Below are 27,622 nucleotides of genomic sequence, written 5' to 3' on the forward strand. Positions count from 1 at the left end.
AGATTTTTTGAGAGGGTCAAAAGGTTATACTGTAAAGGTTTTGATTGCAGCATCAAGACTGAAGAGAAAGTGAGTTAAAGTTTAAAGGTCAGAGGTGAGAGAAGGTCCTCATGATCTCTTCCCTTCACGGTACCTTGGTCTCTACTTTAATTCCCAGAACCTGTACAACAATAAAAGTAATGATCCATTGTAATTCACAAACATGAAAGATAATCCATTTTATTTAACAATGATCAGAACTTTATGATTGGGCACACAATGGACTATCAGAATGATTAATTTTGTGACCCTTCAGATACTTTAAAAACATTGAGATATAAATCAAAATGCCTTTATTTATTTGTGTGTGTGCGTAAAGTTGTAATAAGAAAAGAATGGTTCAAAATCCATGTATAACTTTAATGAAAGGTTTTGATCCACTTTCAAATGTTGACTAGTGTAGTATATATAAAACATCTAATTTTAATGAATTGAGTGAATAAACAAAGCACAATTCTTCAAAAATCCCCATAAAGACTCACATGAACTCAACTTTGATATTCAATTTGGACTGCAGTGCAGAATGCAAACAAAATTAGTTACATGGTTCCCAAAGAGTGAAATTATTTAAAATCGCACAATTACATTATGAATATAGATGAGATATGTTTCAGCACTCAAAGAGAATTAATGATCCTTCTTAAAAAGTGTTTAGATCAAACTCTCACAACTGCAGCCTCAAAAGCAGCCAACTGAATCTTGTCAACATATACTAGGACATTCAGAGGACTTATTTAGGAAAAAACCAACAGCAACAACACATTTTTAATTTTTTTTTGCCTCACTGGTATAACAAACAATGAGAAATGATTAATGTATTATTCTGATCAAATAAATGAGCTGTTCATCTAACATAATAGAGCTACAGAGGCATGAAAATTAAAGCTCTTTCAAAAATCTCCAAACAACCAACCAATGCAAATGAAAGTTGAGTCATCGATATTTTTGGTCCAACTATGACTATAAAACTAACTAAAACCCCAAAACTCATTTGTCAAAACTCACAAGAACATTTTAGAATTTAGAAATACCAGTTTACAAATACTTTGTAATACTACAATAAAACTGCTGTATTTTCGGGCCAAAGAAAGTCTTTTTACGCAGCAGCCAAAAATATGATGGCGTTACACTTGAGCCCTATGTGTTTTACCTTGGTGTTGAAGTTTTTCGAGATGTTTTGGAGAATGTCACTGTCGATGCGAGTGAGGAGCTTATCTTCTGGAGCGTGTAACGCAACATAGCCGTAACACAAAATTAAAGTGCTTTTCATTTTCTCCACATCAACATCGTTTTTATCCTGAATGACAAGAAAAGTAACATGTGTGAAATATGGTTTCTGAAGCGCTTTATAAACCTAATATAATGATCCTTTTACTACCTAACCTTTGCACAATGGACCACTGTGTACTGCTATATTTCAAAATTATTATGATAAAAAAAATGACAATTTTAAACTAAATTTAAATGTTACCGTTTTTAACATCTGATTTGGAAAAAAAATTAATAGAGAAGCACAATGAAACTCGCCCTACTTTGAGAAGACCAAATATCCCAGAGGCTTTCCTGAAGGCATCAGACTTCCCAAATTCCTCCAGTTTTTCCAGAGTGCCATCAAGATGGCTGCTGGCACACAGCCCAATTCCCATGGCAACACCCTGCAAACCAATTATTGCATGTTACTACCATTATTCTTAATTAGCAGCTTTTAAATAACTGCAAAAACCCTTATTTAACAGTGGTCAATTTCGCAGATATCCAAACTGTGGAACATTTGGATCAATTCTATACAAATCTATGTTTAGAAATTATATATAACTTATTAATTACCTATAATATATATAATGGAATTAATGTCAAGCTCAAAAAAGAGCTAATAATAAGTGTTGTTTTTAATGAATGCCACTATTATTTATGTTTGTTTCATACTGTTCTGTTAAGAATACCATTTAATTGAAAGGATTTGTTGTGGAGTGAGGGGAATTAAAATACATTTTTAGAATGTTTGCCAATATTTGCATTATAGTAAATATATTATTTACAGATAGTATAATTAGCGACTCGATTCAGACTTTTTTTCTAATATTTAGGTTTATGTTTAATAATTTTTGTGACAGTGTGTTGTGGTAAATGGGATGCATTAAGATACATAATTCCCCAGAGAAGGTTTAGTGTGCTGTCAGAACGTTGTTTTTGAGCAAGCAGTTTGACTGTCAGCACATAAACTCTCTGTTAATTCAGAAGTCAGAAAATAAACTGATGAGTGCGTGGTGTACAAGCACTGAGTTTGGTGTACCGTTCTTTCGATTGCATCATTGTGGCGAGAGCTGATTAGGATCTCCTGCAGTTGTTTCTTGACCAACTCTTTATTCTGGCACTGCTGGAGAATCACACCGACACACCTATACAAAAAACTCTTAAAAAAAGAGAGAAATAGAACAGTTTTTCAAAAGAACACAGGAAATGACATCAAATTTACATTGAAATAAATCTTTAGTTTTGGGGAACAGCATGAGACATTTATTATGTAGGCTACACATCCAAACAAGCTGAGAACTAAGTTCTTGAATGCTGTTTGATACATTTTTATGTTTTTTCAAATCTTTTACACAAAGAATTCATTGCATCAATACCAAGAAACTGTCACTTGATTAGTTTTTTTCATGAATGATCACAACAGCTGCAATCACAATGATTCATTTAAAAATAAAACTTAAAAAATGACAATAAAAATAGCTATTGGAGTCATTTTAAAAGCTTTCCTTTTTTATACCATGAAGAGGCACGGATGGATTTCTAAACTGACCTTCTCCTCCAGTGAGTTGTTGTAGGTGGGCAGGTATCGTGTGGCTTCTGCTGCAAGCTGACCGGTCCACTGGCTGTCGTCAATGGCTGCCAGAGTTTTAGACAGGAGCTTCATCACAATCAGAAATCAAAGTCTGGTTAATCACCATCAATAACTTTGGCCATGTTCTTTTCTGTTATTCACATAGATTTCTTGATAACAGTTTTTTAATATCGCAAGCAAGTCTTTTCAATAGTCATTATGGGTTCATACACATTACTACAGACCTTAAGTAAACTTTCTTCCCACTTCTTTTTGTCCAGAGATTCTTCAGATGATTCTGGTTAGAAAAACACAAAATTCAGTCAGAGACGCATTCAAACCACACTCTGGAAAAAGTCAAAGATAATGGGATACCCAAAAGAAGTTTTTAAAGCTACACTATGTAACTATCTTGGCAGAGTCGCGGAATGTGAAATACGAGTTCTCATATTCAAATATAATTTTGGCTGTATCTTGGAAACATCTGGTTGTCTTGTGAGTCTCTAAGGACTGGCGATTTTGGGAGGCACTTGAGATCATAGCAAACGATTCAAGAACCTCTCCTTCGCCTAAAAACTGATAGAGAAAGACAAGGCGTTTCTCAATGTCAAGGAAGGATCCTCGGAAGCCGGAATTTCGAGGATGCTACGTCATCGACGTCCGTCGAAGGACTGTTCCAATGTCGAGGATCCTCAGAATTTCAACCAAGGACTGAGTCCTTCGTTCGGAAAATATCCCATACACAGGAAAGGATGCATATGTGTAGCCTTCGCGCTCTTAAATCACCCACAATCCTATGCGCAGCTTTGCTATCTTGTTCAAAAAATAAAAAAATGTCGACCGTTAGCGTAATAATTTCACCGTAAGCAAGTATAATTTCAGTTTAGCCATTTATTTAATGTTTGTTAAACTATTTAACATATCGGCTCAAATTTGCTGAGGGGATTTAAAGCTGTTCCCTTTTACTGGTGATTAACTTTTTAATTTTTACTTCATATAACGTTATAGCCTTTTTGTTGGTCACATATTTTACCATTGCATGTGTTTTAACAGCTAGATCATGTTGCTATGGACGTAGTGCTAGTTCTGTTCACTCCGGTAATATAATCGTTTTTGAATGAATAAACTCCTTTTTAAATAAATATTTTGTGTCAAATTATTGATTTATTTGGTAGGTAGCCGTTTGGTAGGTACAACCCCTTCAGGCTGATTCAATCAAGACCCCTCTGCTTTAGAGTTTGCGGGGTTGTATTCACTATAACAACCGCCTGGTTATACATTATCCCTTATACTTTATTTATTTATTTATTTCTATGAGGACTGACAAGACAAAATAAGGACTGTCAACAAACAGTGCAGAACACCAGCACTATGATTTTTGCAGCGCCGAAGCGGACCTTTCACTGATGTAATGACGCAATGACGTGCACTTGCTAGCCTGTTCCATTTACGTGTTCTCCGAATGCTAAAGAGGACCCTTGCCTAGCCTCTGAAGGAAATGACTTGGAAGGACCCGTCCTGCCAAGGAAGTATCCTTGACATTGAGAAACACCGACAGAATGAACCTGTTAACTTTCAATTACTAGCAAGGGTGTAATTTGCAGGTGGGACAGATGGGAAATGTCCACACCACTTTTTGTAGCAAGTAAGTATCTTTAGCGGACAACCAGAGTAGTAATTGCATTCATTTGTATTAAATAAGAGGTGATCTGGCACTGGATTGTGGTTTTTGAAATTATTCTGATCTCTTGTGGCTCATTCACAGTCTTCACACGGACAAACGCTGCAATCTATCACTTATCACGTCTGCAGCATCTCACGTCAGCAGCATCACTGAACGCGGCTCGGCAACAGAACCGGAAGAGAATACAATGCTGAATAAAGTGGTAGTTTTTGTTATTTTTGGACCAAAATGTATTTTCAATGCTTCAAAACATTTTAACTAACCCACTGATGACATATGGACTACTTGGCTGATGTCTTAACGTACATACATTTTCAATGGAGGGACAAAAAGCTCTCAGACTACCGGTAAATGTAAAATATCTTAAACTGTGTTGCGAAGATGAACATCTTATGGGCTTTGGAACATGAAGGTGAGTCATTAAAGACATAATTTTTGGGTGACACCATCTTTGGGTGGACCCTTTTGTCAAATAATTTTACTTTCGTCTATTTCATCAACAACACGTCAGGGGCTAACTACGTTAGTGTAGTTGCTCACAGATAATGTTAGCTCACTCAATCCTTCTAGCTAACGTCACATTCTCCACCACATTAGTTATATTTATTTGATTTGACAAGGCATCTAACGTTACTCCATTTGTAAAAAAAAAATTAAATAAATAATAATTTTTGGAAAGTGACGTATGATTATTTTGCACGCTTGTAATTCAGAGTGCACCACAGCCCTTGCATAGTCTACTAATGATGTAGGCTGCAAACAGATGATCCTATTGTCTTGTGTAAGGGAACACAGCTGACTTTGAATGAGGCCACGGTGAAACAGCAAATCAGAGCAGAACTCCTCATTACTATTCATGACCCTTCCAAAAAAGGTAAAAACAGACCATTTCATTCTAGGGCCAATCTTGGGCCCAATTCTACAGTTAAAAATATGGACCTGTAAAAACATATCTGGACATTTTAATAAGCCACATTCCCTCTATGTAGATATAAGAGACACAATTAAAATATTATTTCAACACATTCTAGGGCACCTTTAATGTATTTTTTTTTTAAATAAACTATACGAGGGCAGATTAGAACCCAAAACCACTTAACAAAAGTAATACCCCTGGACCATAAAGGCACACGGATCTGTGTATTTATTCACTCACTGATGTGAAGAAACTCTGTGCTAATAATATATTGTATTCTAAAGTAGTCAACTTTTGACTACTGTAGTAAAAAAAAAAAAGTTAAAAGTTAATCAAAGTTGTCCTACTGTAAGTCAAGAATGGGTATTGTTAAAAATTCATGTACAACTTTAATGAAAGGTTTGGATCTACTTCAAATGTTGACTACTGTAAGGATGAAACTATCACAGAAAACAAGTTCTGTTTACAACTTAAATTCAGTGTTCAATTAAAATACAAATCTGACAAATCAATGTATTAGCAATCTCCCACCCACACTCCTGTCCCACCCACTTTTTAAAACAAAGTTAAGCCACTGGTTACTGCACTAAATACAGAAACAAGGCTTCTTATGTCAGTAAATTGACTTACTTCGTTAAAATATCCCAGCAAGTTAGATTAGACAGAGCAGTGGCTCCTTACAAAGGCAATCAGACTAAATGGATTCTTTCATATACCACAACATTTCTCATGATGTCAAAATTCAGTTTCAAGATGACTGGAATTTTGAAAATATGGTGAAACATTGAAGTGTGCAGGTGGATGTTATGACCAGTAGGTGGCGTGATCTGGTGGCCTTGTGAGGAACAGCCTTGCACCTAATCCTCTACATCACTGTTGTATATTTTAACAAACCTTCAAGATAATCGAGCAGCTTTGGAATCTCATTTTCCCACAGCGTCTCTGCTTTAGGGTGAATGTTCGGGCTGATAGAGTTGAGCAGGTTCAGGGAGGGAGCACCGTGTCCCCTGCACCGAAACGGGAATGAGGCATTCACCTGAAGAAAAAGTAACATTTATTTTAGATGTTTAAGGTCTGGTGTATATCAGGAGAAACAAAGACTCAAAAAAATGGACATTGTTAGCTTAACACCAATATTATGAATATGAATATCTCAATGTGTTCAATGTTTTGAAACGCTATTGTTCAAAAGTTTTGGGGTCAGTATGCCTTTTTTATGTTTTTATGCTCACCAAGGGTGAATTTATTTGATCAAAACTACAGTAAAATCAGTAATATTGTCATATTATTAGAATTTAAAAATAACCTTCTTTTATATAATCTTAAATGTAATATTTATCTAATATACCATTGTAGTGGCAAAGCTGTTTTCAGCATTATTACTTCAGTCTTCAGTGTCACATGATCCTTCCGATATCATTCTAATTTGGTTCTTATGAAAAATTCCTTATCATCAAAGCTGTGTTGTACTGCTATATTTTTGTTAAAACACAATACATTTGTGATCATGCATTGATTTAAAATATAACTTTTTGTAACAAAGTAAACGTCTTTATTGTCACTTTATCGATTTAATGCATCCTTGCTGATTAAAAGTATTAATTTCTTTAAAAAAAAATAATAATAAACTGACCACAAACTTTTGAACAATACTGTATGAAGATAGCACTGATATGTTGCAAAAAAATGAAATATTCAGTTTGATTGTCATCATAAAAAATAGGTAGCACTTTATTTTACAGTCCTGTTCCCCATGAACATAAAAGTAATTGCAATAACTAGGAACTAAACCTGAAACTACACCCAAACCTAACCCATGTAGTTACTTTCTTAGGTCAGTACACTGTAAGTACATGTAAGTCCATGTACTGTAAAATAAAGGCCAGCCCAAAAATATGCCACAACTGACCAGAATCAAGAATCAAGCAGTCCAGAGAGGCATGTAAAACCTTACTCGTTGCCCACCTGAAACTGATAATGACTGAAATAAAAAAAAAACACTGGAAATTTGACACTTACCAAGAGCCTTATCATCAGGATATATTGTGAGGGAAGACTATAGCCTGCGGAATAAGGAAAGAAACAGAGCAAGACAGAGAGAGGGGGAGAGCAGACAAGGGTAACCCATTAGTAAAGCACATGATCCAAAAGCATTGCAATTAAAGAATAAATAATCACTTAGCCTGGGACTTATTTGTCCTACTAGAGTTCAATTTAATCACTGTCAGTGTAAGAAACAATTACCCTCTGCCCAAAAAACTTTATTCAGTTGATAAATACCACTTTTCATTTGACTAATTAGAAACAGACTCAACAGGCAAAGCAAACGACTTGCAATGAAAACAAAACGTCTGCAAGTGCAATTTAGTTTCAGTCCAACAACGAAAAAAAAAAAAGATTTAACGGTGGCTGCTGCTGGATTTGCAGCACTGCAGAGGAGACAAAGTGTGATTCAAGGGTTTCTGCAGGTCAGACTTTGGAAAAGTTCTTAGTATAAGAGTAGGCTCATCAGTGACATCATGATCATATATATGTGTGTGTGTCCACACCTTGTGCATTGAAGTCGATGATGAAGTTGGGTTCTTGTGCTGTTCGCTTCTTATTGGCCAGAAGAATTAAACTCTTGCACAATGGGGTGGTGGCGTTGGCATACTGATTTGGGGTCAGGTAGCAAAGCAACATCGGCCACAGAACCTACACGAAAAATAACATGCACTCAATTCAGGTGGACATACATTATGTTCAGTAAACGAACGACAAAGTGTAGAGAGGATATATGAACAGTTCAGATGCAAAAGCCTCTAAGTGCCATTTGAAATTTTCTTCTAAAATTGTAATTTTTATCAAGCTTGTATATTTAAGTTCAGTAATTTCACTTAAATGGAAATGAAGATTACCTATTAATTGTCAGTTAAGTGAAATTACTGAACTTAAATACACAAGCTTGATAAAAATGGTCATTCTAGAACAAAATTTCAAATGGCATTTAGAGGCTTTTGCATCTGAACTCTTCATATATACCCTTATAACAGATATATAAATATTGAATAATGGATGTTTATTGTAAATAATAAACAGTAATAAATCAACAAATATATATTTATATGGTTTATATACAGTATATACACTGCCTAGCCAAAAAAAAAAAAAGAGATCGCTGATCAGGATCATTAAGAAAAGAACATTTTGACTACATTTCTTCCTCAAAGATGATGGTTCACAACTATCCTTCTAGGTATTAATTATGCATTGGACCCAATTTTAGCAGTTTCAGCAATCTCCTTAGTTGTTTTCTTTGTATAATGCAGACCACTAATCTAACCTTACTGAAACAAAGTAACATCTTTTCCATGACCACAGGACATCTTCCAACATGGTTGTTTAAGGAATGTGAAGCTACTCACTGCATCAGATTAAATAACTTCTTAATCATATTAATCTATTCATCTAGATAGCTCTTACCTATTTGCTTTCAGTGTCTACCTTGATAAATCCACACAATAAATCTCATAAAAGTGTAAATTCAGTGCTTTAAAACAACATGTTAACAAGTAAGACACAGCAAAAATCTAAAAATAGTCTGGCTAGTTGTGAATCTCCTGAAATTTTCCTGGTTATCATTTGAATGCGTTTTGGCAGAGTGAATGGAGACAGTCTCATCGGCACATAAACTGTCTTCGTCTGTCTGCTGAGGAGAGATCCCTGTCAACGGCCTGCTGTTGATGTTGGGAAGCTCACAGGAAAAAAAAAAGATATGATATTTCTCTAGACACTCTTTCTTACAAGCAGCAATGCGGGACTGAGACTGCTGACTTTGGCTGTGAAGATGATGGACTGTACTGAATGACTGCAAAGCCCATCTTTCACTATAGAAGAGTTTCATTGAGTTGTCAACATAGCAAGACGCATTGCATATGTGCATGTGTCTGATTTAGCGGCGATGCGACTGTCACCACCACAGACATTGATGTTCCCCAAATATTCAGAACAGTGGGTGATCAACATTGGCTATCAATGGCAAATTTTCAAATCACTACACTTCCAGACAATCAGATCCAATTATTCAATGGCAGCTCACCTTAACAATAATGGGAGAGATATGACAGCTTTATGACATTTATCAAGTCCACCAGGCATGCATAAAATGACATGCAATAGCAGTCAATCATCATAATGTTGCACAACAGTAATAAGAAAAGAATCATAAACACTGCACATTTTGAAATAAGAACCATGACTTCAAGCATCTAAGTTCGCGGAAGTTGTACAATTGCATGTACTCACATCAGTCAGCCGGCCCACTGTAGTAGTGAAAAGATGTAACGTGTTATCACACATGCTACGCAGAGCCTCATTGGTCACTTCCTCTGGGTCTGGTGGTCGCTGTCCTCGCTGTATGAATTAACACATTTTATTACCCATATCATATTACACCCTAGTATAACTAAGGCTAGGCTAAAACCAATAATTGTTCAAAGCTATCAAACAAAGGGAATCACCCCAGCTAATGCAAATATTTAAAAACTCAGCTATGCATTGACATATGACTCAACATGGACTATGGACTGAGCAAGCTTGCTAAATTGAATGCTAAAGAGGTCTGAAACAATAGCTCATTAACAATCTTGCGGTTCAAAGCATGAGAAATCAAGTGAGATTTGTAGACTTATCAAACAGAATCTAAAATGAGCAGGAAGTTCAGTTGCAGCTACAGTCATGTGACACTGTAGTAAGATAATGAAATGTTTGTACATGATAAGTGTCTGGTAGAGCACAGTGCTGAATGATGAAGCGGACGAGCAGGTCTCCTCCCTCCAGCTCTAGGTAACCATGATGAGCCATCGCACTGATCACCTGCACCACTCTCTTCTTCACCTGTACAGGTAAACACAATCATTAAGACCTTTCTGAACACTCAGAATTTCTGCACATTTATTCCTGAAAAAAAAAAACACGTTTCCACCACATAATTCGATTAAACTATTACACTATACATAACAGTGACAAAGACACTGCAGCATAAATGATAACAATAGGGACAGGGGGAACTCTTATGCATGAACATTCACTTTCAAACATTTTAAGGGAGTTTATTTTCTAACGGTCCACTGGGGCAACATTGCCTAAAGTTGAAGAAACACCCATGTTTTGTCACATATCACATTCAGAGGATTTATTTATGTACCTTATTGCTGTGGTCAGCCAGAGGTTGCCTGATGCTGGTTAGAATTAGGAGCTTCTTGGTTTCCATAGTGGAGGCTTGAATAGACAGAAAAATACAGATCTGTAAATGACTATCTCAACAAAACATTCTGATCCTTTTATAACCAAGTATGACAATCTGGATGCGAGTGTTGTCTGGTTGAGAAAGGAATAATTGACATATTTGATTACATGTTTAAAACTCACTTGATGAATTGATGAGGTGTCTGAGGACAGCCAGTGAGCCCATTCTGTTCCTCTCGTTACTGTTCTCCAACCTCTGGAGCACAAACACCATCAGGCGGTCAGGGAATGTGTTCGCTGGGACCAAAAACAGCAAAATATTAAATTTGTCAAGTTCACCCTCAGTTACCGTCATAGCCTTTGAAAGTGTTCTGTGCCAATAAATGGACCACCAAACCTGGTGTTCAAATGTATACACGCTAGTAAATGGTGTCTGGTTTTGATGTCTGGTAAATGATCCAATATATAAATAGCCCGTATAAAGTCTCTCCTTCATTATCTAGACCAGTGGTATTTGACAGGTTTTGTTTTAGGACCCAAGTTGAAAATGAATAGGTAAAAACCTGGGAACTAATAAATAAATATAAAAAAATGTGCCCATGTAACCATTCAAAAAGCCAATTTATGCACTTGCTTCAGTACAGATCTAGCACTGACACCTATTATTTTCACTGTTGAATGACACACCCATGATTAAAACATCATGATTGACATGCACACACAGAAAACACATAATAACTCCTTGCATCTGCTTGACAAAACACAACCGCGAGAGGAGCGAAATCCAGCTGGTGAGTGTCAACTCAAATCAGGACCAAGCACACAACTGTACAAGATCATCTCACTGATTGAAAGAGCCTGCTGGCTGGTCAGACACTTTAAATTAATCTCAGCTCAGACTCTATCAGCACATGACAAAGATATTGCAAACAGCAGTCAGCTGACTTCACTTGAGTTCATGACCACATGGCTAGTAAAATAAATTGGTTTCTATGATTTTACTTTTGCATGCACCTTAAAATAATAAAATAAAAAAGGTTTAAACAAGACTCACCAAGGATACTAAAGCATCGCAGGACCTCGTTGTGATTTTTCACAGTTGGAGGGTTGCTGAAGTCTACAGGTGAGCATATCTGGAAAGATAAAATTAATAAATCAGAATTAAATAACTTTAAAAACTTGCTTTTTTAATAAAAATTAAATGCGATTAAATGAACTAAACTGGTTTTCTATTTTAAAAAAGAGTGTAAAGTTTAAAATAAATGTAATAAATTTCAAAATAAATCAAAACATCAGTCAATAAACATCTTTTCTAAGCCGATTTCAAATTAAATCCAAACAAATTCCAAGGCCACAGAGGTGAACTTCTGTGAACACTTCCTATTATGTTAAACTGTTAAATGGCCCTGGGTTGCTCTCTTTGTAACACTGTGGTTAGCCAACTTAAAACCTGTTCCACCAAAATGAAAACACAATTGCAAGAACTTAAGCAAGAGATTTAGAGGTCTGTAAAGGTGGTGCACATAAAGAGAGATTGAGAGAGAGACATACCTGTTGGTGCAGAGCAAGTAAAAGACCATCCATCTGTGTCTCCAACACTCTGCTGCCCATATTCACAGAGGCCTCCAGGACCTGACACAAGCTCTGAACAAACACAAACTGCATTAGACTACATTAGGCAGGCAGAGATCTAATTCAGTCATGAACCAAGTGATTAAACAACACAAACAATTACACATTTTCACGTCTTTATTGAACACAATGTAGAAACATTAAAAGTTCAGAGTGGGAAAAGTACCTGAACTTGGCTTGAATAACTGGTTGACCCATTAACCTCCACCAAACATTTACTTTAATTGTGAATCAGATGAAACGGTGAGGAGGACTTTACCTTGCTGATGATGTAGTGTTCTGCGTTCTTCTTGTAGAGGCCCAGTATGGTGGGAAGGAGTTTGGGAAGCTGTTCTTCCAGTTTATCATGTGCCATCAGATGACTCATTGACCCGAGAGCCTCTGCTACAGTCATACGCAGCTGCCGAAAGATACATACGAGAACAATCAGGTACAAACATGTACATGGATGAACACACACTCACACTAGAACAAATTGGCAAAAGAAAAGCAAAAAACAAAAAAACAAACAAAAAAACAAGCCAGATAGATTTAAAAAAAGGGATGTGGATGTAAAATTAGAAGTTATTTTGATGATCAGTGACCAAGGAGTATTTAAATGACAGTCTTGAATATTATTATATGAATACTATTATTCTATAAATGTACTACACACACAATCCAATCTAAAAAAAAGCAGATTTAGTTTACAGGCTCACATGTCTTTCCACGTCTTTCACATGCTTCAATTCCAAAGAAAAACTGAAATGAACCCATTTGCCAAAAGTTCATGTCCCTCTTTAGTCTCAAAAGTGAGTTAGCTGTAATTGGATGTGTGCTCTGTCTCATTGAGGGTACCTTGGACTCTCTGCTTTGGATCCAGCTGTTGAACAGGATGTCGTAGGCTGAGTAAATCTCACTGGAGAAGGTGTCTTTACGCACAGTGGGGTCTGGAGCCTTGTCTAGGTTGGCCAGATACTCTAGAATGCTCTCGCTAAACCGGCAGAGAGCTTAGAGGAAACGTAAATAGATGAGAAGCCACGTCACAATAAATAATAAGGATGCATTCTTACTGAATAAAAGTAATACTTTCTTTCAAAAATGACAGTAAACACTTTTGCATAGTTACAAAAAAAGAAAAGAAAAGAAAACGATCGTGTTTCCACAACAATATTAAGCAAAATTGAAAAAATAAGAAATGTTTTCTGAGCACCATGAAGGATCATGTGACACTGGAGACTGGAGTAATGATGCTGAAAATCTTACCAACCCCAAAATTCTGAAAGTAGGGTATACATGTATTCACATTTTGTCGTTTAGCCGACACAGAAAAAGGTAACACTTTACGCAGACCTGTAATTGAGCTTACCGGAAGAGAAAACCCATTTCATGTTGTCTTGTTTGGTCATTCCCAGCATGGGCAACATGGTCCCCAATATAGCACTGAGAAATGGCACCATCCCATATACTGTGGGGCAGAGGTCAAACATATCAAAACAGGTCAGAAACGTAACCAAACAAGAACACAGGCCTTAAACAGTCCAAATCTGCATTATTGAGATATTATTTCAATAATTTATCTTAAAATAATGACCAGGCCTAAGAGTAGTTGTTATACAACTGTTAGCTATACATAATGTACATAAGACAATAGGTCAGGAAACCAGTGGTGTTGACTCCAAACAAAGTTTATAGGACGTGGATATAATAAGTACTAATGATGGTAAAAAATAATGAATACAGTTCAAATGAGGATCTGAAAAAAGAATGATCCACTGTCAAATGCAACGAAGCATGATTACATCATTTGCTAACCTCCTGACTGAAGTTTGCAGGTCAAACTGTAACTTCCCTTTCATTTTTCTAGTTTCAAAAATCTTCAAAAAAGCTTAAAAAATAAATCAAATTAAATTAGAGCTTAATTAAAGAAAGACATCACAAGAGAAAATCTTTAATGAATTTCATGAGTTTTGATTAGGGTTATGTACCATTTGAGTCTGAGAGATTGGCTAGTGTTTGGACCACAAAGAAGTGTGGCAAAACTCCCGGCTGGAACTTCCCGAGTATCTCCTCCATGATGTCATTAATATATTTGTTTCCCACAGCAACCAGTATATTACTGGCTGCTTGCTGCCAGTCTGGGACAACTTCCTGTACAAAAGAAGACAATTTGTTTTATATGTTTAAATATAGAAAATCATAAATTTGTGTTGGACATTTATAATATACAAACAATAAATAAAGAAATAAATTAATTAAAAACAATGCTTTTAAATACTACGTTTTGACATGTTTAGGAGTAACCCGTCACATAACCATTTTCATAAATGTCATTGAAAGGTTTAAGCAAGACACTCACTCAAAATAGACCCAGTTCTTTTCTCTATTTTTTAAATAACTGTTTTCTATTTGAATATGTTTTTTAAAATGTAATTTAATTGAATTAAACATTTATCATTATATTGTTGTAACATTATAAATGTCTTTACTGTCAGTTTTGATCAATGTAATACTGAACAAAAATATGAATTTCTTTAAAAAACTAAAATGAAAAAAAGCTTAACGATCCCAAACTTTTTAACCGTAATGTAAATCAGTTCTCACCTTTGATTTAGTCATCTCATCAGAAGCCAGATGTATAACACTCTTGATCTTGGGGTAACTGATGTCATCAATCCTGCTCTTCACCACCATCTCAATGGTTTGCAAGACCACCATTCTGTGCACGACCACCAGCTACACAGGACAAAGGTGACTTGTAAGTAAGCTCATGCACATGTACTAATGCTATAAAAGACATGCTATCACAAAACTAAATTAGTAAAAACACAGTCTCAAATTTAGCAAACTCATACCTCCTACATTCACATCTGACAAAGCTGGTCAACTATTAAAACAGACATGAGCCAAATCAGAGGCAGACAACAGTAACACAGCCATTACAAATCGATAAAAAAGAGATATGGTTACAGGTAAAAAGGTTTATCACAAATTATATTAATGTGTGTTTTATTTATAAAGAAACAAGCACTGAATTATTTTTCTTTCTTTCTGGTTATATGCTTCTCGATGCTTATATATCTCGATTTTCATTTTCGATTTTCAACATTTATTTTCTATTAAACTATTATATTAAACCATTTCATCAGGATTATTTGATTAACTTAAAGAGATACTTCACCTCTGAAAAGATGAATGTGCATTTAAAATGGGTGTAATTTATGTAGAAGAAATGTGAAATTATTTTTGAATTTGGAGCTTTCTAGACTGAGAAAAGACAGAAAATTTATTTTTGGCTTATTTGGATGAAAGACAACAACTCCCAGAATGCACTTTCTTAGCTGCCCTAGAACGCCACGCCTACCAGTACCAGAGTGCAGTAGTTAAACAACAAGTCTAAGCTACTACTGAGTCTCCGACTCCGTGATGAGTCTGCCCGAAAATGTGTTTCGATGTCGCCCAAATGGTTCCGGGATACGGCTTTTGTGTTCTACAGTCGCCATTTATCATGTTTACTGTGGCGAGCAGGACGAGACTAGGGGCGCGGAAGAGCGGCACGAGGCCCAGTAGCACCTCAATGCAGCACATGAGATCCACGGGGAGGAGTCGGATCAAGATCCAAGGGGTGGAGATGGGTAGGATTAGGGTTGGGTTTAGGGATCAGGGGGTGGAGTTGGGTAGGTTTAGGTGTATGTAATGTTCCTGTGGATTTCATGTTCCGCAGTGAGAACCATCTCGCGAGGCCAGGGGCGTGATTACCGATAAGCGGCACCTGTGAGACGCACCGGTCTCGTATCTCTCAAGGAGGAGTGGGAACTTTTTTGGCAATGTTAAAACGCACATCAACCGATCAGTTGTTTAGCGTTTATGTAAACACTACATTCAGATTCACCAGTCGGAATGAATTCAGTTAGTTTGAAACAAAAGATGTACGTGTAAACAATGAATGGCGACTGCAGAAAGCAAAAGCTGAATCCCAGACATCGACGGCCGGACATGTCTGGGAAAAAGAGGATGGTAACCCCTACTACTCGGCTTTCTCCAGAACAAGAGCCTGCTAGCTTAGCTTCCAAAAAAAGATGGCTGACACTATGTGTACATTCAGCGAGTAAGATCCCACCCTCTATGGGCGGGTTGAAAACATGCGGGACAGCCCCTACTTCTGACTGTAGTCTTTAGCCTCTGGCCAAAAAATCATTTTTGGGTCATCGGAGGATTTTTTCCAGACAAAAATCTCTCGTCTCAGGGGAATATGAGGGTGGAAAGCATGCTAAATCGAAAATACTACAGGTTTTCTACTAGTACAAGGCTTAATACTAAATCCTGAATTATCCCTTTAACATTCAATTAAAAAGCATTTATTTAAAATATTTTCTAACATTTTAATTACCTTTATTGTTCAGTTGATCAGTTTAATGCATCCTTGCTGAATAAAAATATTAAAGAAATCTTACTGACCCCAAACCTGTGAATATTAGTGTAGCTACAGAGACAAGACTGAATCCATGATAACTTATATTTGATGCTTTTTAGATCATATAAAAACCATAGGATTCAGCATTAATCTATTTAACCTATTCTATTACCCTTCACAGAGGAAATCATTTGGAAACACATGAGTCGAGCATTTGAAAATTTCAAGAGAGAACATAATATTTCTCTGGAAAACCTTTTCAAAACCGGTTCAGATGTTTTAAGAAAAATCTTTGGCTGACCTTGGGGTGTTTGAGCAGGTAGTCCTGACACATGGACAAGACTTTATCAGGCTGCTGGTTCCCCAGTGTCAAGATGGATTTCCTGACCTGTTCCTGCACCACCGGATCCTTGTCATTGGCAGCATCCAAAAGAGCCAGGGTCACCTCTGATAGGATAAAACATGTACATCAATATGAGCACAGAACAGGGTGGATAATTTTTGAAATGTGTGTACTGGTACGCTGTATCCATATTTGTAGATAAATGAACACAGTAGGGAAGTAGGCCTATTATTATATACAGTAGGCCTACTTCCCTACTACTGTATATAATAGGTGAAAACAGTATGTGACAAAAGAAGTGTCCAAATTCACAGTACTCATAAAAGTTTAGGCAAAAAGTACCCACATGATCTACTACTTCAGGCGAGATTCTGAAGCATACGTACAAACAACACTTTACTATCCCATGAGCCCACAGGAGAGGATTTGTGAATAGCAGTGAACCTATGCAACTGATACTGGTAGGTCACATGATAATAACGACCTGGCAAACATAGTATGTCTGCATTTTATTCATACTTCTCACATTCATAGTATATACTTATACTTTTTTTTTGCCATTCACAAAGTAATTAATTATTCAAAATAAGTACCTACTCAAGAGAGTATGTGATTCCGGACACAGCCAATTATATACTACCGTTCAAAAGGGGTTTGCATGCTTTTAAATAAAGTTTCGTATGCTTACCAAGGCAGCATTTATTTGATCTAAAATACAACATTTTTATATTTTTTACAAAATGTATTCCTGAATTTTCAGCAGCCATTTTTGCAGTCTTCAGTGTCGCATGATCCTTCAGAAATCATTCTAATATACTGATTTAAAGCTCAATAAACATTACCATCAATGAAACTGGGACACATTATTTTCAGGATTCTAAATAGAAATTATAGAATAGAAAAATAGCATTTATTTGTAATCTAAATCTTTTGTAATATTATAAATGCATTTTAATTTTGATAAAGCATCCTTGTTTAATAAACTGTTTTTTTAATACCCAATTTATTTAATAGTACTGTATACAAGACAAGCACCCCCTTTTTACACATACTTTTGCCACTATACCAGTTAATCAATGGACAAACTTAGCTTAAATATTTTTTTTCTTTTTCTCTCTCTCTTTTTTCTTTTTCTCTTAACAATCTCATACAATGCAGTAAATACAGATACAAAAGTCCTATCCAAACATATTCTTTCAACAGCAGACATTCATGTTTTTCACCAACACAAAAACAACTCTTGTGAGTGGGTGATCAATTAATCATTGGGATTAGTGTAATTAACTCGTGCACTAGTAGGTCACAAGCACTGCATTGAGGACATGATGGATGCCTCATGATATGACTCACTCCTGCTCCTAAACTCACAACACAGAGAGAGTACAACGTAAGGGGGGAAATCTGCAATGCAGAATATGGTGATAAAAACTTTGCAACATCTGGACATTTTAACCATACTTAATCTTCACATACAGTCCCATCTGATGAGATTATTCTAATCTACCTACAGCACACAGAGTAAATGAGTTGCCTAAACATACTCATTGGGCAATTAGCTTTAAATCCAACCTAAAGAATTCAGTGTTGAAAGACACTAATGGGATTAAAGAAAGCCCAAGACTGGATTAATGTGGGAGTTCATTTTAAATGAAAAACAGGTGCTTTCACATATAGACTTATCTATATCAATTACTCTGCCTCTCCATCTATAGGGCTGAGCTAATATGAAAATAATACCCAAATGTTTAAAAGTCCGATTTTTTTTATATTTAAAGAAATTATTTTTTATTCAGCAAGATGCACTAAATTGATTACAAGTCACAGTTAAGACATTTAGGCTAAAATGTTACAAAATTTTTCTATTTCACCAACGAATCTTGAAAAAAAAATGATCATGTTTCGACAGAAACATTACTTTTTTTTCTTCATGTGGCAGAAAGTTCAGCTTGTCCATCACAGCAATAAATTACATTAGATTAGAATTACATTATCATTGAAATTATTATAATACTTCACAATATTACTGTATAAATAAATAAATGCAGCCTTAAAGGGATAGTTCTGTCATTAATTACTCACTATAATGTCGTTCCAAACATGTAAGGCACTTGTTCATCTTCGGAACACAAATGAAGATTTTGTACCACTTTGACGTTTCAAAAAGTTCATAAACAGATCATAAAACTAATCCATATGAATGGAAAGGTTTTGTCCTAATTTAGTCCAAGAGACTCGAACGTTTTAAATGATGATCACTACATATAAACATTGATCAGTGAACATAAACAGAAGCTCAAACATTCTTGCTTAACGCATGAGAACAAGCCTCTTGTGAAATCTCAAAAGTGCTGAGTAACACGTGAGAATGAACCTCGCTGTTTCTGGCACTTCAAGCAAACATGCTTGAGCTTCAACATACATGATTTACCGCAACTGATGCGTGAGTTGAAGGATGTATGTGAATAAAATTCTAAATGCGATCATGTCTCTTCAGAAAATTTGGGCTAAGCCATTCAATTCATTTAGTTATTTGATCTCTGTCTAGCTGCCTATGGAGAGTACAAAAAGCTCTCAGATTTAATCAAAAAGCTTCAACAGAAGTCTTATGGGTTTGGAATGACATGAGGATGAGTAATTAATGACAGAACTGGCATTTTTGGATGAACTAACCCTTTAAGAGAGATTTGGTCAGCGGCCATAAGCATTACAAGTAAAATCAAAGCAATGTATAACTTAAAAACATTAAGCATATTATAACTCTAGACAAGTGTGACATGATCATGCTTACAAGTGCTTGTGTTTATGTGTGGACTATAAAGTTAGTTGAAATTAAGTATATATTGGGCAAAGTGGACAAGAGTGTTACTCACGCTCTACGTCAGTCTCCTCTATGACACCCATGATGAGGATAGCAGCAGAGATTTAGGAATGCATCTGGTTGTCCCGTATCCCTCAAAAGAGCCCACTCTAGAGATACAAACCAACAACAGAGATAAAACAATAATCAGTTTTATCACTTTTTTAACTGATATTTACATTTTGAAATATCAGGCCTACCGATAAATGGTATATTTAATGGTAAAAAATAATATACTTTATTCATCAACAACAATATTGAGTTTGTAATTATTAGGCTTAATGTCATTATTATTGTTGTAGGGATGCATTGCTGTAGGTGTATTGATGATTTAATCATCACACTGTCATAAATCAAACATTTAAACAATATGTTTGTAGGCATCTCGGTACCAGTCATAGAACATATAAACAACTTTTTGGCAGCACGTGTAATTGTAACATTTCCTGGTATCGTAAGTGAACCGATTCCTAAAAATGCTGTCTAGGAAGGCAGCTCATTAGGTTTTGAGACACAGCCCCGACACAGCATTCCATATGATTTGGCAATCTGGCATAGAAAAGGCACATATCATGTAACATGCAGAGAAAACGTCGTCTAGATATTGACTAATAGTCCAACTAACACTGTAGGTCATTTCCACTGTCGTACTTTAGTATTTCACGCTCAATGTCAACTTCCTCAAAGCCACAGCGACCTATTAAACTAACACTGACAGCGCCTGCATTCACTTACATTGGCTGCCATGCGCTCAAGGCAATTAAAATGCAATTAAAAACGTTTAAAATGCAAATAACAACGTAAAATGTGTAAAGATTACCAATATATCAATCGTGTTACCGTTCCGCTTGACTCGCTCGCTCGCCCGCAGGCTATACACTCCGATTCCCTTTTCTCAGATGCATCGAGCAGTTATTTGTCAGCGAAGACCCTGATGTAAATCCAATAACTGATTCTGCTCCTGAACGTAAGCGTGTAATTGATTATTCGGCTGAGGTTGATGATGGACTCATAGACGCTACATTGTAACATAGGTAAACACGCCTAATCACGTGCTTCTGCTCAGGTCAGGATGAACGCATCAGAGTGGGCGTGGCTTGTCGCGTAGTCCCCAAAATCACCAACGAAGAAGACGAGCTGCATGCAAATCGACCTACTTAATTATTCATGTGTGAGTTATGAGAGGAAAATGTACAATTTGGGAAGGTTTTCAATTTATCTATTACGCTGCATCAGTCATGCTTTTTAATGTTTGTTAATGTACTTTCTTTTTTTTTGTCCCACTGCTCCTAAATACCCATCTATGACCTTCCCCAGGGCAGCTGAAATCTCAATGCCAAGCATATGCTATGTAATTATTTAAATCTCCAGCAACACATCAGTTGGACATTCCTGGTGCAGTTCTCTTTGAGAACACAAGAGAACACTGTGAACTCCACATCATGGGACAGTGAAATGATAATGTATAGACAATCAATCAATTCAGAAATCAATCTGAATCTACTGAGGTTATGTATGCATATTTATTTTGAAATGAGTGAATGTGTAAATGTTTTGAACTTATTTACTAGCAGTCTCTAAATTCATTTGTTCTACAGGCATTCATAATGTCCAACACAATGTTTTAAAGGGACAATACTGTATGTAGGAATTTCTCCCATCTACGGTAGCCATTATGTACCAAAAAGCTATGACAGGATGTCTTCTAATAGCCTACTTTGTTGAGTGTTCCTCCGGGTGAACAGGTTTGTTATTTCAAACAAAGATATGGATTTTAAATAATAAAATACATAAAAATGTACACAATGTCCCTTTAAATAATAACCACAAATGAAAAAAATATTTGGGAAATAAAACAAAAACTGTTAAAGTTATTTGTATGTACTATTTGGAAAAAGCTTTTGGGTTTACAATCTTTGACACATGCTTAATTATCCAAAGCAACTTAAAGTACATGCACCTGAAAATTATTTTCTGTTAAGTAAAATGCTAAGAACTTACATGCTTTAGGAGATTATATGTGAAAAGTTTGTTCAGTTTGCACTCTTGACAAAAGTTGTACACTTTTAAAATAAAAAGTGAATATTACAATAAAAAAATCTCAAAAATCATTGCCTTTTGGAATTTGAACCAGAAACCTTGGAAGAAGGTAAAAGTAAGCTTTAAGAATTGTGTGAAGATTGTCTGTTATGATTTGGGGTGCAACTAGTGTATTTTTACTTTTCGTTTATGACAACGCCCACTCTACTCACATATTGCTCTCTTCTCTTTCTCAAAATGAGTTAAGGGATAAAAAAATATCCATATATAAATATATATATATACTTTGGGCATTTGACTGAGTTGAACACATCAGACATTGTATGACATCTTACCCATCTGTCATGAATCTGGTCCACACACTTCCGGTCAGTCACCACCAGAGGTCACCCACTCACAGCATGGACTCTTGCACTTCACTACAATCCCCATGATTCATTGCATTGACGATTCACACAGCTGATTCCACTAATTATGCTCACACCTGAGAACTATCACACGCTATCTCACACTCTTTATTATCCTTGGACTTTCTCTCCCTGATGCTGAGTATTGTTTTGTGTTAAGCACTCCTCTAGTGTTAGCTTCTCTATAGAGCCCTCCAGTGAGCTTAGTTTTGCTTTGTGTTTTCCTGTGTTCTGATTCTTGCCCATGTTCCCCGGATTCACCCTTGGCCTAGCCCTTTGGACTATGTTTGTACCTTGTTTGTATTATTGCTTTTTCCCTGGATTATCTTTCTTTGCCTTTCCGCTGTTGGATATTGTTTGCCGATCGTCTATCCAGTTGATCGCTTGCCCAATGGATTACTCTGTCATGCCTCTGCCACCTGTTTGCTGTTTATTGACCTTTTCCTGTATTAAGACCATGTTTTGGAATAAAGTCTGGCATATGGATCGTCTTGTTCGCCCCGTTACACCATCATTTTCGAGCTAATCTGGATAATTTATTGAGACTATGCTGCTAGCTGGTCGAGCCCTCGACAAAATCATAATTTTGTCTTCACATAAATTAATTAAAATATCAGTCCTCTCACCTTGACTGACCACCTTGGGTTTGTCGTTTCATTTAAGGATGATAAGCTAATTGACCACGATGGAGCTGACCACATATTTGTTAAATCAAATAGGCTAGCTTACCAAGTCTTCCATCTATACTTGGCGTTTCCCATTGCTGCAGCTATCAGTTCAGTGTATGACAATTTGAAATGACCTGAAGCTCAAACTTCACCATTGCAACTGGCAGTCTGTTTCTTTTATCAGACCAAACATCCTCCATATGACTGAATACTCTTTCTGCATAGGCATGAAAAAACAAAAGCAGCCATTCAACAGCTCAATGGATTCAGTCGCCTTGGTAAAAAAAAAGGCCCACTTTCTGTCTGGGGGTATGGTCTGTTGTGTAACACCTCATTCAGAATGATCGCCATACAGCGTGTCTTCCTCAACATTCAGGGCCAGTTTTTCCACTAAAACATCCAACTCTGACCACTGGAGTGATTGTCCTCCATGAAGGCTAAGACAGCCAATGTGTGCAAGAACCGGGTCATTGAAGTCAAATTTATCCTCAAGATATAGCACTGCCTTCTTAAAAAAATCTGTCTACCAAGCTCCTGAACTGTTCCTTTTGCTGCGTAAAAGGTTCCTCAGTATTTTTTCTTGCTTTGCTGCCATATAATTTTTCTGTGCGCCTTGCGATTAGCTGACTGCGCAATCGGTTCATCGCAAGAGTACCCGTCAATCACAGTAGCCCTGTCACTATCAATAGATGAATCAAATTCTTGCATCTCATTTTGCACAAATGCCAGGATGCATTCAGCTATAATAGTAGACTCTGCATCACTCGCACCACACACAAATGTCCAGATAAAACCTGGGCAGTCCTCCTTTCCCATGGATAGAAAATAAGTCTTTAAAGCTGGCCAACTCTAAAATCCTCTGTATCTCTGTGTGTGGGGACATGCCTCAGAATCTCCCTGTATTTTGTATTAGTAAATTCACAGAAGTTCTTAAGCAATTCCACTTTTTAGCAGAACAAATTAATTAACTATACACCTTCAGCACAAAGGCCTCGTAACCAAGTCACACCCTCCAGCACTAAAGACACGATTAGCTGCTTTGACAGTGTTTTGTATAATGTGACTCTTGCAATTGCCCTTCACAATTTGTGGGTTAGCTTCTCTGAGTTTCTGAAAAACTGAGTTGTGCCGACCATAATTAACTGGGGCGTTATTTATGCCAAAGGCACTGATCTGACGGACTGAAAGTCCATTGTTCTTAGACACTATTTTGTTTGAATATAGCTTGACTAGATGTCTTGGTGTCATTATAAAAGTCTAACAATCCCTACTTCACACTCTCGAATAGTCAGAAATACTGGACCATGTAGGGAAATAATTTCGTCTGCCCAGAATTGGACGCATCAGAACATACTGCATAGTGTGCTTTCTGCAACGCTGCCTTTCGAAAACCGGGATATTCAGTGTCCCGGGCCGGGAGAGTGAATAAATCCAGAAGGTCCAGTTAGAAGATCAAAAAAAAAAAAGGTATGCATGGCAAAATTGTTCACAATAGATCTAAACAGAGGTGGACAGTAACAAGGTACATTTACTTGAGTACTGTATTTAAGTACACTTTTTGAGTATCTGTACCTTATTGTGAGTATTCATTTTTTTACTGTACCTCCACTACATTTGAAAGACAAATATCATACTTTTTACTCCACTACATTTCTGTCAAAGTCCTTGAGTAGAAAGTAGTAACATCAGTCAGGGGATGATTTTGGTTGCTGGGGTGGAGTTGTATTTGGGTTGGAAATGAAAGTCGGGTTAACGTCAGAATACAGATGTCATCCTGTCATCCTTGATGTCATCGCAATGTCGGGTTCTGACAACAACCTGATGTTGGGTTCTTCGTTGTATTGTAGTTTCAATCACAATACAAAGTCTGTCCAATGTTGGAGATTAACGTCAATCTGACATTGGATTCTGACATCAACCTGATTTTCAATGTTTCAAACGTTGGGTTTGGTCTTCTAAATGCGAATTTTGCCATTGTTTTGGAGCAAACTAGCTTGTCGATAACAGTACAAATCTGTTGTTTATGATATTCAGCTGTGAGGAATTTAGCAAAATATAATTTTCCAAACTGTATTTAAATTATCTTAATTAAATAATTCATTAATTAATAATTAAATCTTTTAAAATGTTCAAATTTGCTGATATTCAAATACATAGCTTTGACTGCAAAGGTCTAGCAATGATGTATTGCATAAGTTGATTTGTGTGTCCTGCTGTTCAGGCATCATATGTTTTGCTCTTTATATTCTTGGCCTTGTCAGAGAGTTTAATGAAAGTTTTATTGCAATTGATGAGACACAACAGGGATTTTCAGTCTTATTAGACAACACTGTAAATGATTTCTGTTGTTTTCACAGGATTATACTGTTTTTCTCAACAGTTTCTTACTGTATAATCTATGTACAGTAAGTTACAGTAGATTTAGTTGTTTTCACAGTATTAAATTGTTTTTTCAACAGTTATGTACTGTGCACACAGTTGACAGTATGTTACTGTAGAATTGCAATGCATTCTGGGAAATTATCAGTTACTGTTAATCTAAATACAGCAGTGCAATTGACCGCGAAAAACACCACACTCGGTTCCACGGGTAAAATTGCTAGCCTACTAATGTTATTCTTACATTTAAAATAAAAATGTAGCACTGGTTGACCATTAACAGTCATAATTTATGACATAATTTATGTCAGTGGGGTGTGCATGAGAGCATATTTGACTTTGGAAGAGTTTCTCTGTCGTGTCAGTGGTGCTGCTGTCTTTTCTGCCGACCTGCAACTTCTTCATCTGGTAAGTAATAATTCTTATAATGTGTATATGCAAACGGATTCTAGCTAATAATAACTTTAAAGTTATTTAGAATAGCTGACCACGATTTCTATATTCAATTTAATATATTCGACATTTTAATATAATATGTATATGATAGGCTACTCTTCAATGTAGCCATTTGGGATGTTACTGTAAATTCAAATACATTAGTACGAAATGACCGCGAAAAATAACCACAACAAGCTGCCATTTTATGAAGAACTCTTCAGTTCCCTTCCCTCTGTAAGAACACACAGGCCGTGCATCGCGTCGCTGTCGGTCGGCAACGTTTTCGCCATACATCTGGTTAGTAATTCATATTTTTATGCAAACCATATAAGTTAACAGATTACCGTTAGAAAGAAGTGGCCGCGGAATGTTCGATAACGTCTGTATAAGTCAGACGCGGATTTCTTTTATGTTGATAGCCTTACTTGATTAAATGTGATTTTATTAACATATATTTCATATGTAACCTCTTATACGGTCAAAATGGTCTAATCATTTTGTTATTTACCACGTTAAGTCGGTGGAAGCGCCTGCACGTTCATTATTTTATGACTTACAGGGGTTAGGAATTGATAATCGATAAATGTATCCTGAAATCGGACATCCAAGGTTAGGATTCGGATTTATTGTTATAAAATTAAAGTGCCGATTCCTCTTATTGATTTTTTCACGCTTATTTTCGTGTAAATCCTGACCTGGCGTTCTGCCATTATAACGTTACCTCAGTGATAAAGTTGGACCGCGGAAAGCGCCCAAGGTGTATGTGTGACATTTACAGTATTTGTTGTGGTCTTTGTTAATCTTTGGTTATCATTAACGACACATACACGAGGGAGTTAGCCTGGTGTTGAACACTTTACTAGCGAACTTAGAATCAACAACAACAAAAAAAACCCGGGTCATACCAACTACACAAACTGCCTGGGGGTGTTCCGGTAGGAACCATTCACTGCATATACTACAGTATTGTCGGCTATAATATCTTTTTTTTTTTTACTATGTGTAAACTGACATGTACTCATTTGAAGGGAACGATGCCTTGTCAATCTTTTTTTAAGTCATGTAACTTAGTATCACACAAGCAAGATTTAGCCTACGTTTTCACGTGATCGTAAATGAATTGATTTTAAACAACAGTCCAAACAAGATTTTAGTATTAAGTGAATTACACTTTAGACATCATTTTGTCTGTTTTTGCTGTTTAGCCAAAACAACAACAAAACGTACTATATTTTAACTGTCTTGTCTGTTCTCCTTTTTCACAGGTGTGAGCTGTGCATGTTAAGAAGACCCCTATCCATCTTGACGACCGATGAATTGTAAATCTAATCTAATTTAATTATTCTATTTATCTAACTACTACTACTATACCTTGGTCCAGTACTGACCCACTGAGAACATTTTAAACGGATTTTTATCCATCTGTGAATTTTGTCTATCTGCAAGTTGTTTAGAATTGTTGTGTGAAAATAAACGTTACAGTACAGTTTAAGGTTTAATTGCATAAAAGCTTGGATAGAAAACTTCCTATTGCAAAAGTTAGAACATAAGTCTGCATATAAATAATTATTGATATCCGTAATGCAAGTTTTTCATGGCACATGTGCATGATGAGGTTGTTTTGTGTTTATTTAATTTTTTTTTTAAAGGACACTGGATAACTTGTCATTTTGTTATACTCATCTGGATTGGTGGTTTACTCGTCAAAGCTTTTATAGTTTATAAGTTTATATGTGTCTCCCAGCCCTGCAAATCTGGTCCCTTAGATAGAAAGCA

At 36.3% G+C, this 27,622-nt stretch overlaps 1 protein-coding gene across 3 annotated transcripts in view; it reads right to left on the reverse strand.

Moving 5' to 3' along the window:
- mroh1 (maestro heat-like repeat family member 1) overlaps nt 1-20,993 on the reverse strand; it is a 33,517-nt gene extending 12,524 nt beyond the window's left edge. The window contains exons 1-23 of one of the 3 annotated variants that reach the window (XM_039680073.2): nt 20,755-20,993; nt 19,928-20,024; nt 17,016-17,161; nt 14,905-15,036; nt 14,289-14,451; nt 13,670-13,768; nt 13,159-13,310; nt 12,581-12,721; nt 12,241-12,333; nt 11,744-11,822; nt 10,873-10,986; nt 10,649-10,722; nt 10,216-10,338; nt 9,748-9,855; nt 8,013-8,157; nt 7,483-7,526; nt 6,358-6,499; nt 3,109-3,161; nt 2,843-2,950; nt 2,333-2,452; nt 1,572-1,694; nt 1,190-1,336; nt 134-160 (exon numbers count right to left, since the gene is read on the reverse strand). In XM_039680073.2, the coding sequence (XP_039536007.2) occupies nt 134-160; nt 1,190-1,336; nt 1,572-1,694; nt 2,333-2,452; nt 2,843-2,950; nt 3,109-3,161; nt 6,358-6,499; nt 7,483-7,526; nt 8,013-8,157; nt 9,748-9,855; nt 10,216-10,338; nt 10,649-10,722; nt 10,873-10,986; nt 11,744-11,822; nt 12,241-12,333; nt 12,581-12,721; nt 13,159-13,310; nt 13,670-13,768; nt 14,289-14,451; nt 14,905-15,036; nt 17,016-17,161; nt 19,928-19,958 (2,364 nt within the window). In that variant the 5' untranslated portion in view covers nt 19,959-20,024; nt 20,755-20,993. Of the gene's footprint in view, nt 1-133; nt 161-1,189; nt 1,337-1,571; nt 1,695-2,332; nt 2,453-2,842; nt 2,951-3,108; nt 3,162-6,357; nt 6,500-7,482; nt 7,527-8,012; nt 8,158-9,747; nt 9,856-10,215; nt 10,339-10,648; nt 10,723-10,872; nt 10,987-11,743; nt 11,823-12,240; nt 12,334-12,580; nt 12,722-13,158; nt 13,311-13,669; nt 13,769-14,288; nt 14,452-14,904; nt 15,037-17,015; nt 17,162-19,927; nt 20,025-20,734 lie in introns of all 3 variants that reach the window. The other 2 variants (XM_039680072.2, XM_039680075.2) reach the window with 2 other exon arrangements.
- Between the last annotated feature and the right edge of the window lie 6,629 nt (nt 20,994-27,622).

The sequence above is a fragment of the Pimephales promelas genome, chromosome 12, assembly GCF_988280905.1.
Source record: "Pimephales promelas chromosome 12, fPimPro1.hap1.1, whole genome shotgun sequence".
NCBI classification, from domain to species: domain Eukaryota; kingdom Metazoa; phylum Chordata; class Actinopteri; order Cypriniformes; family Leuciscidae; genus Pimephales; species Pimephales promelas.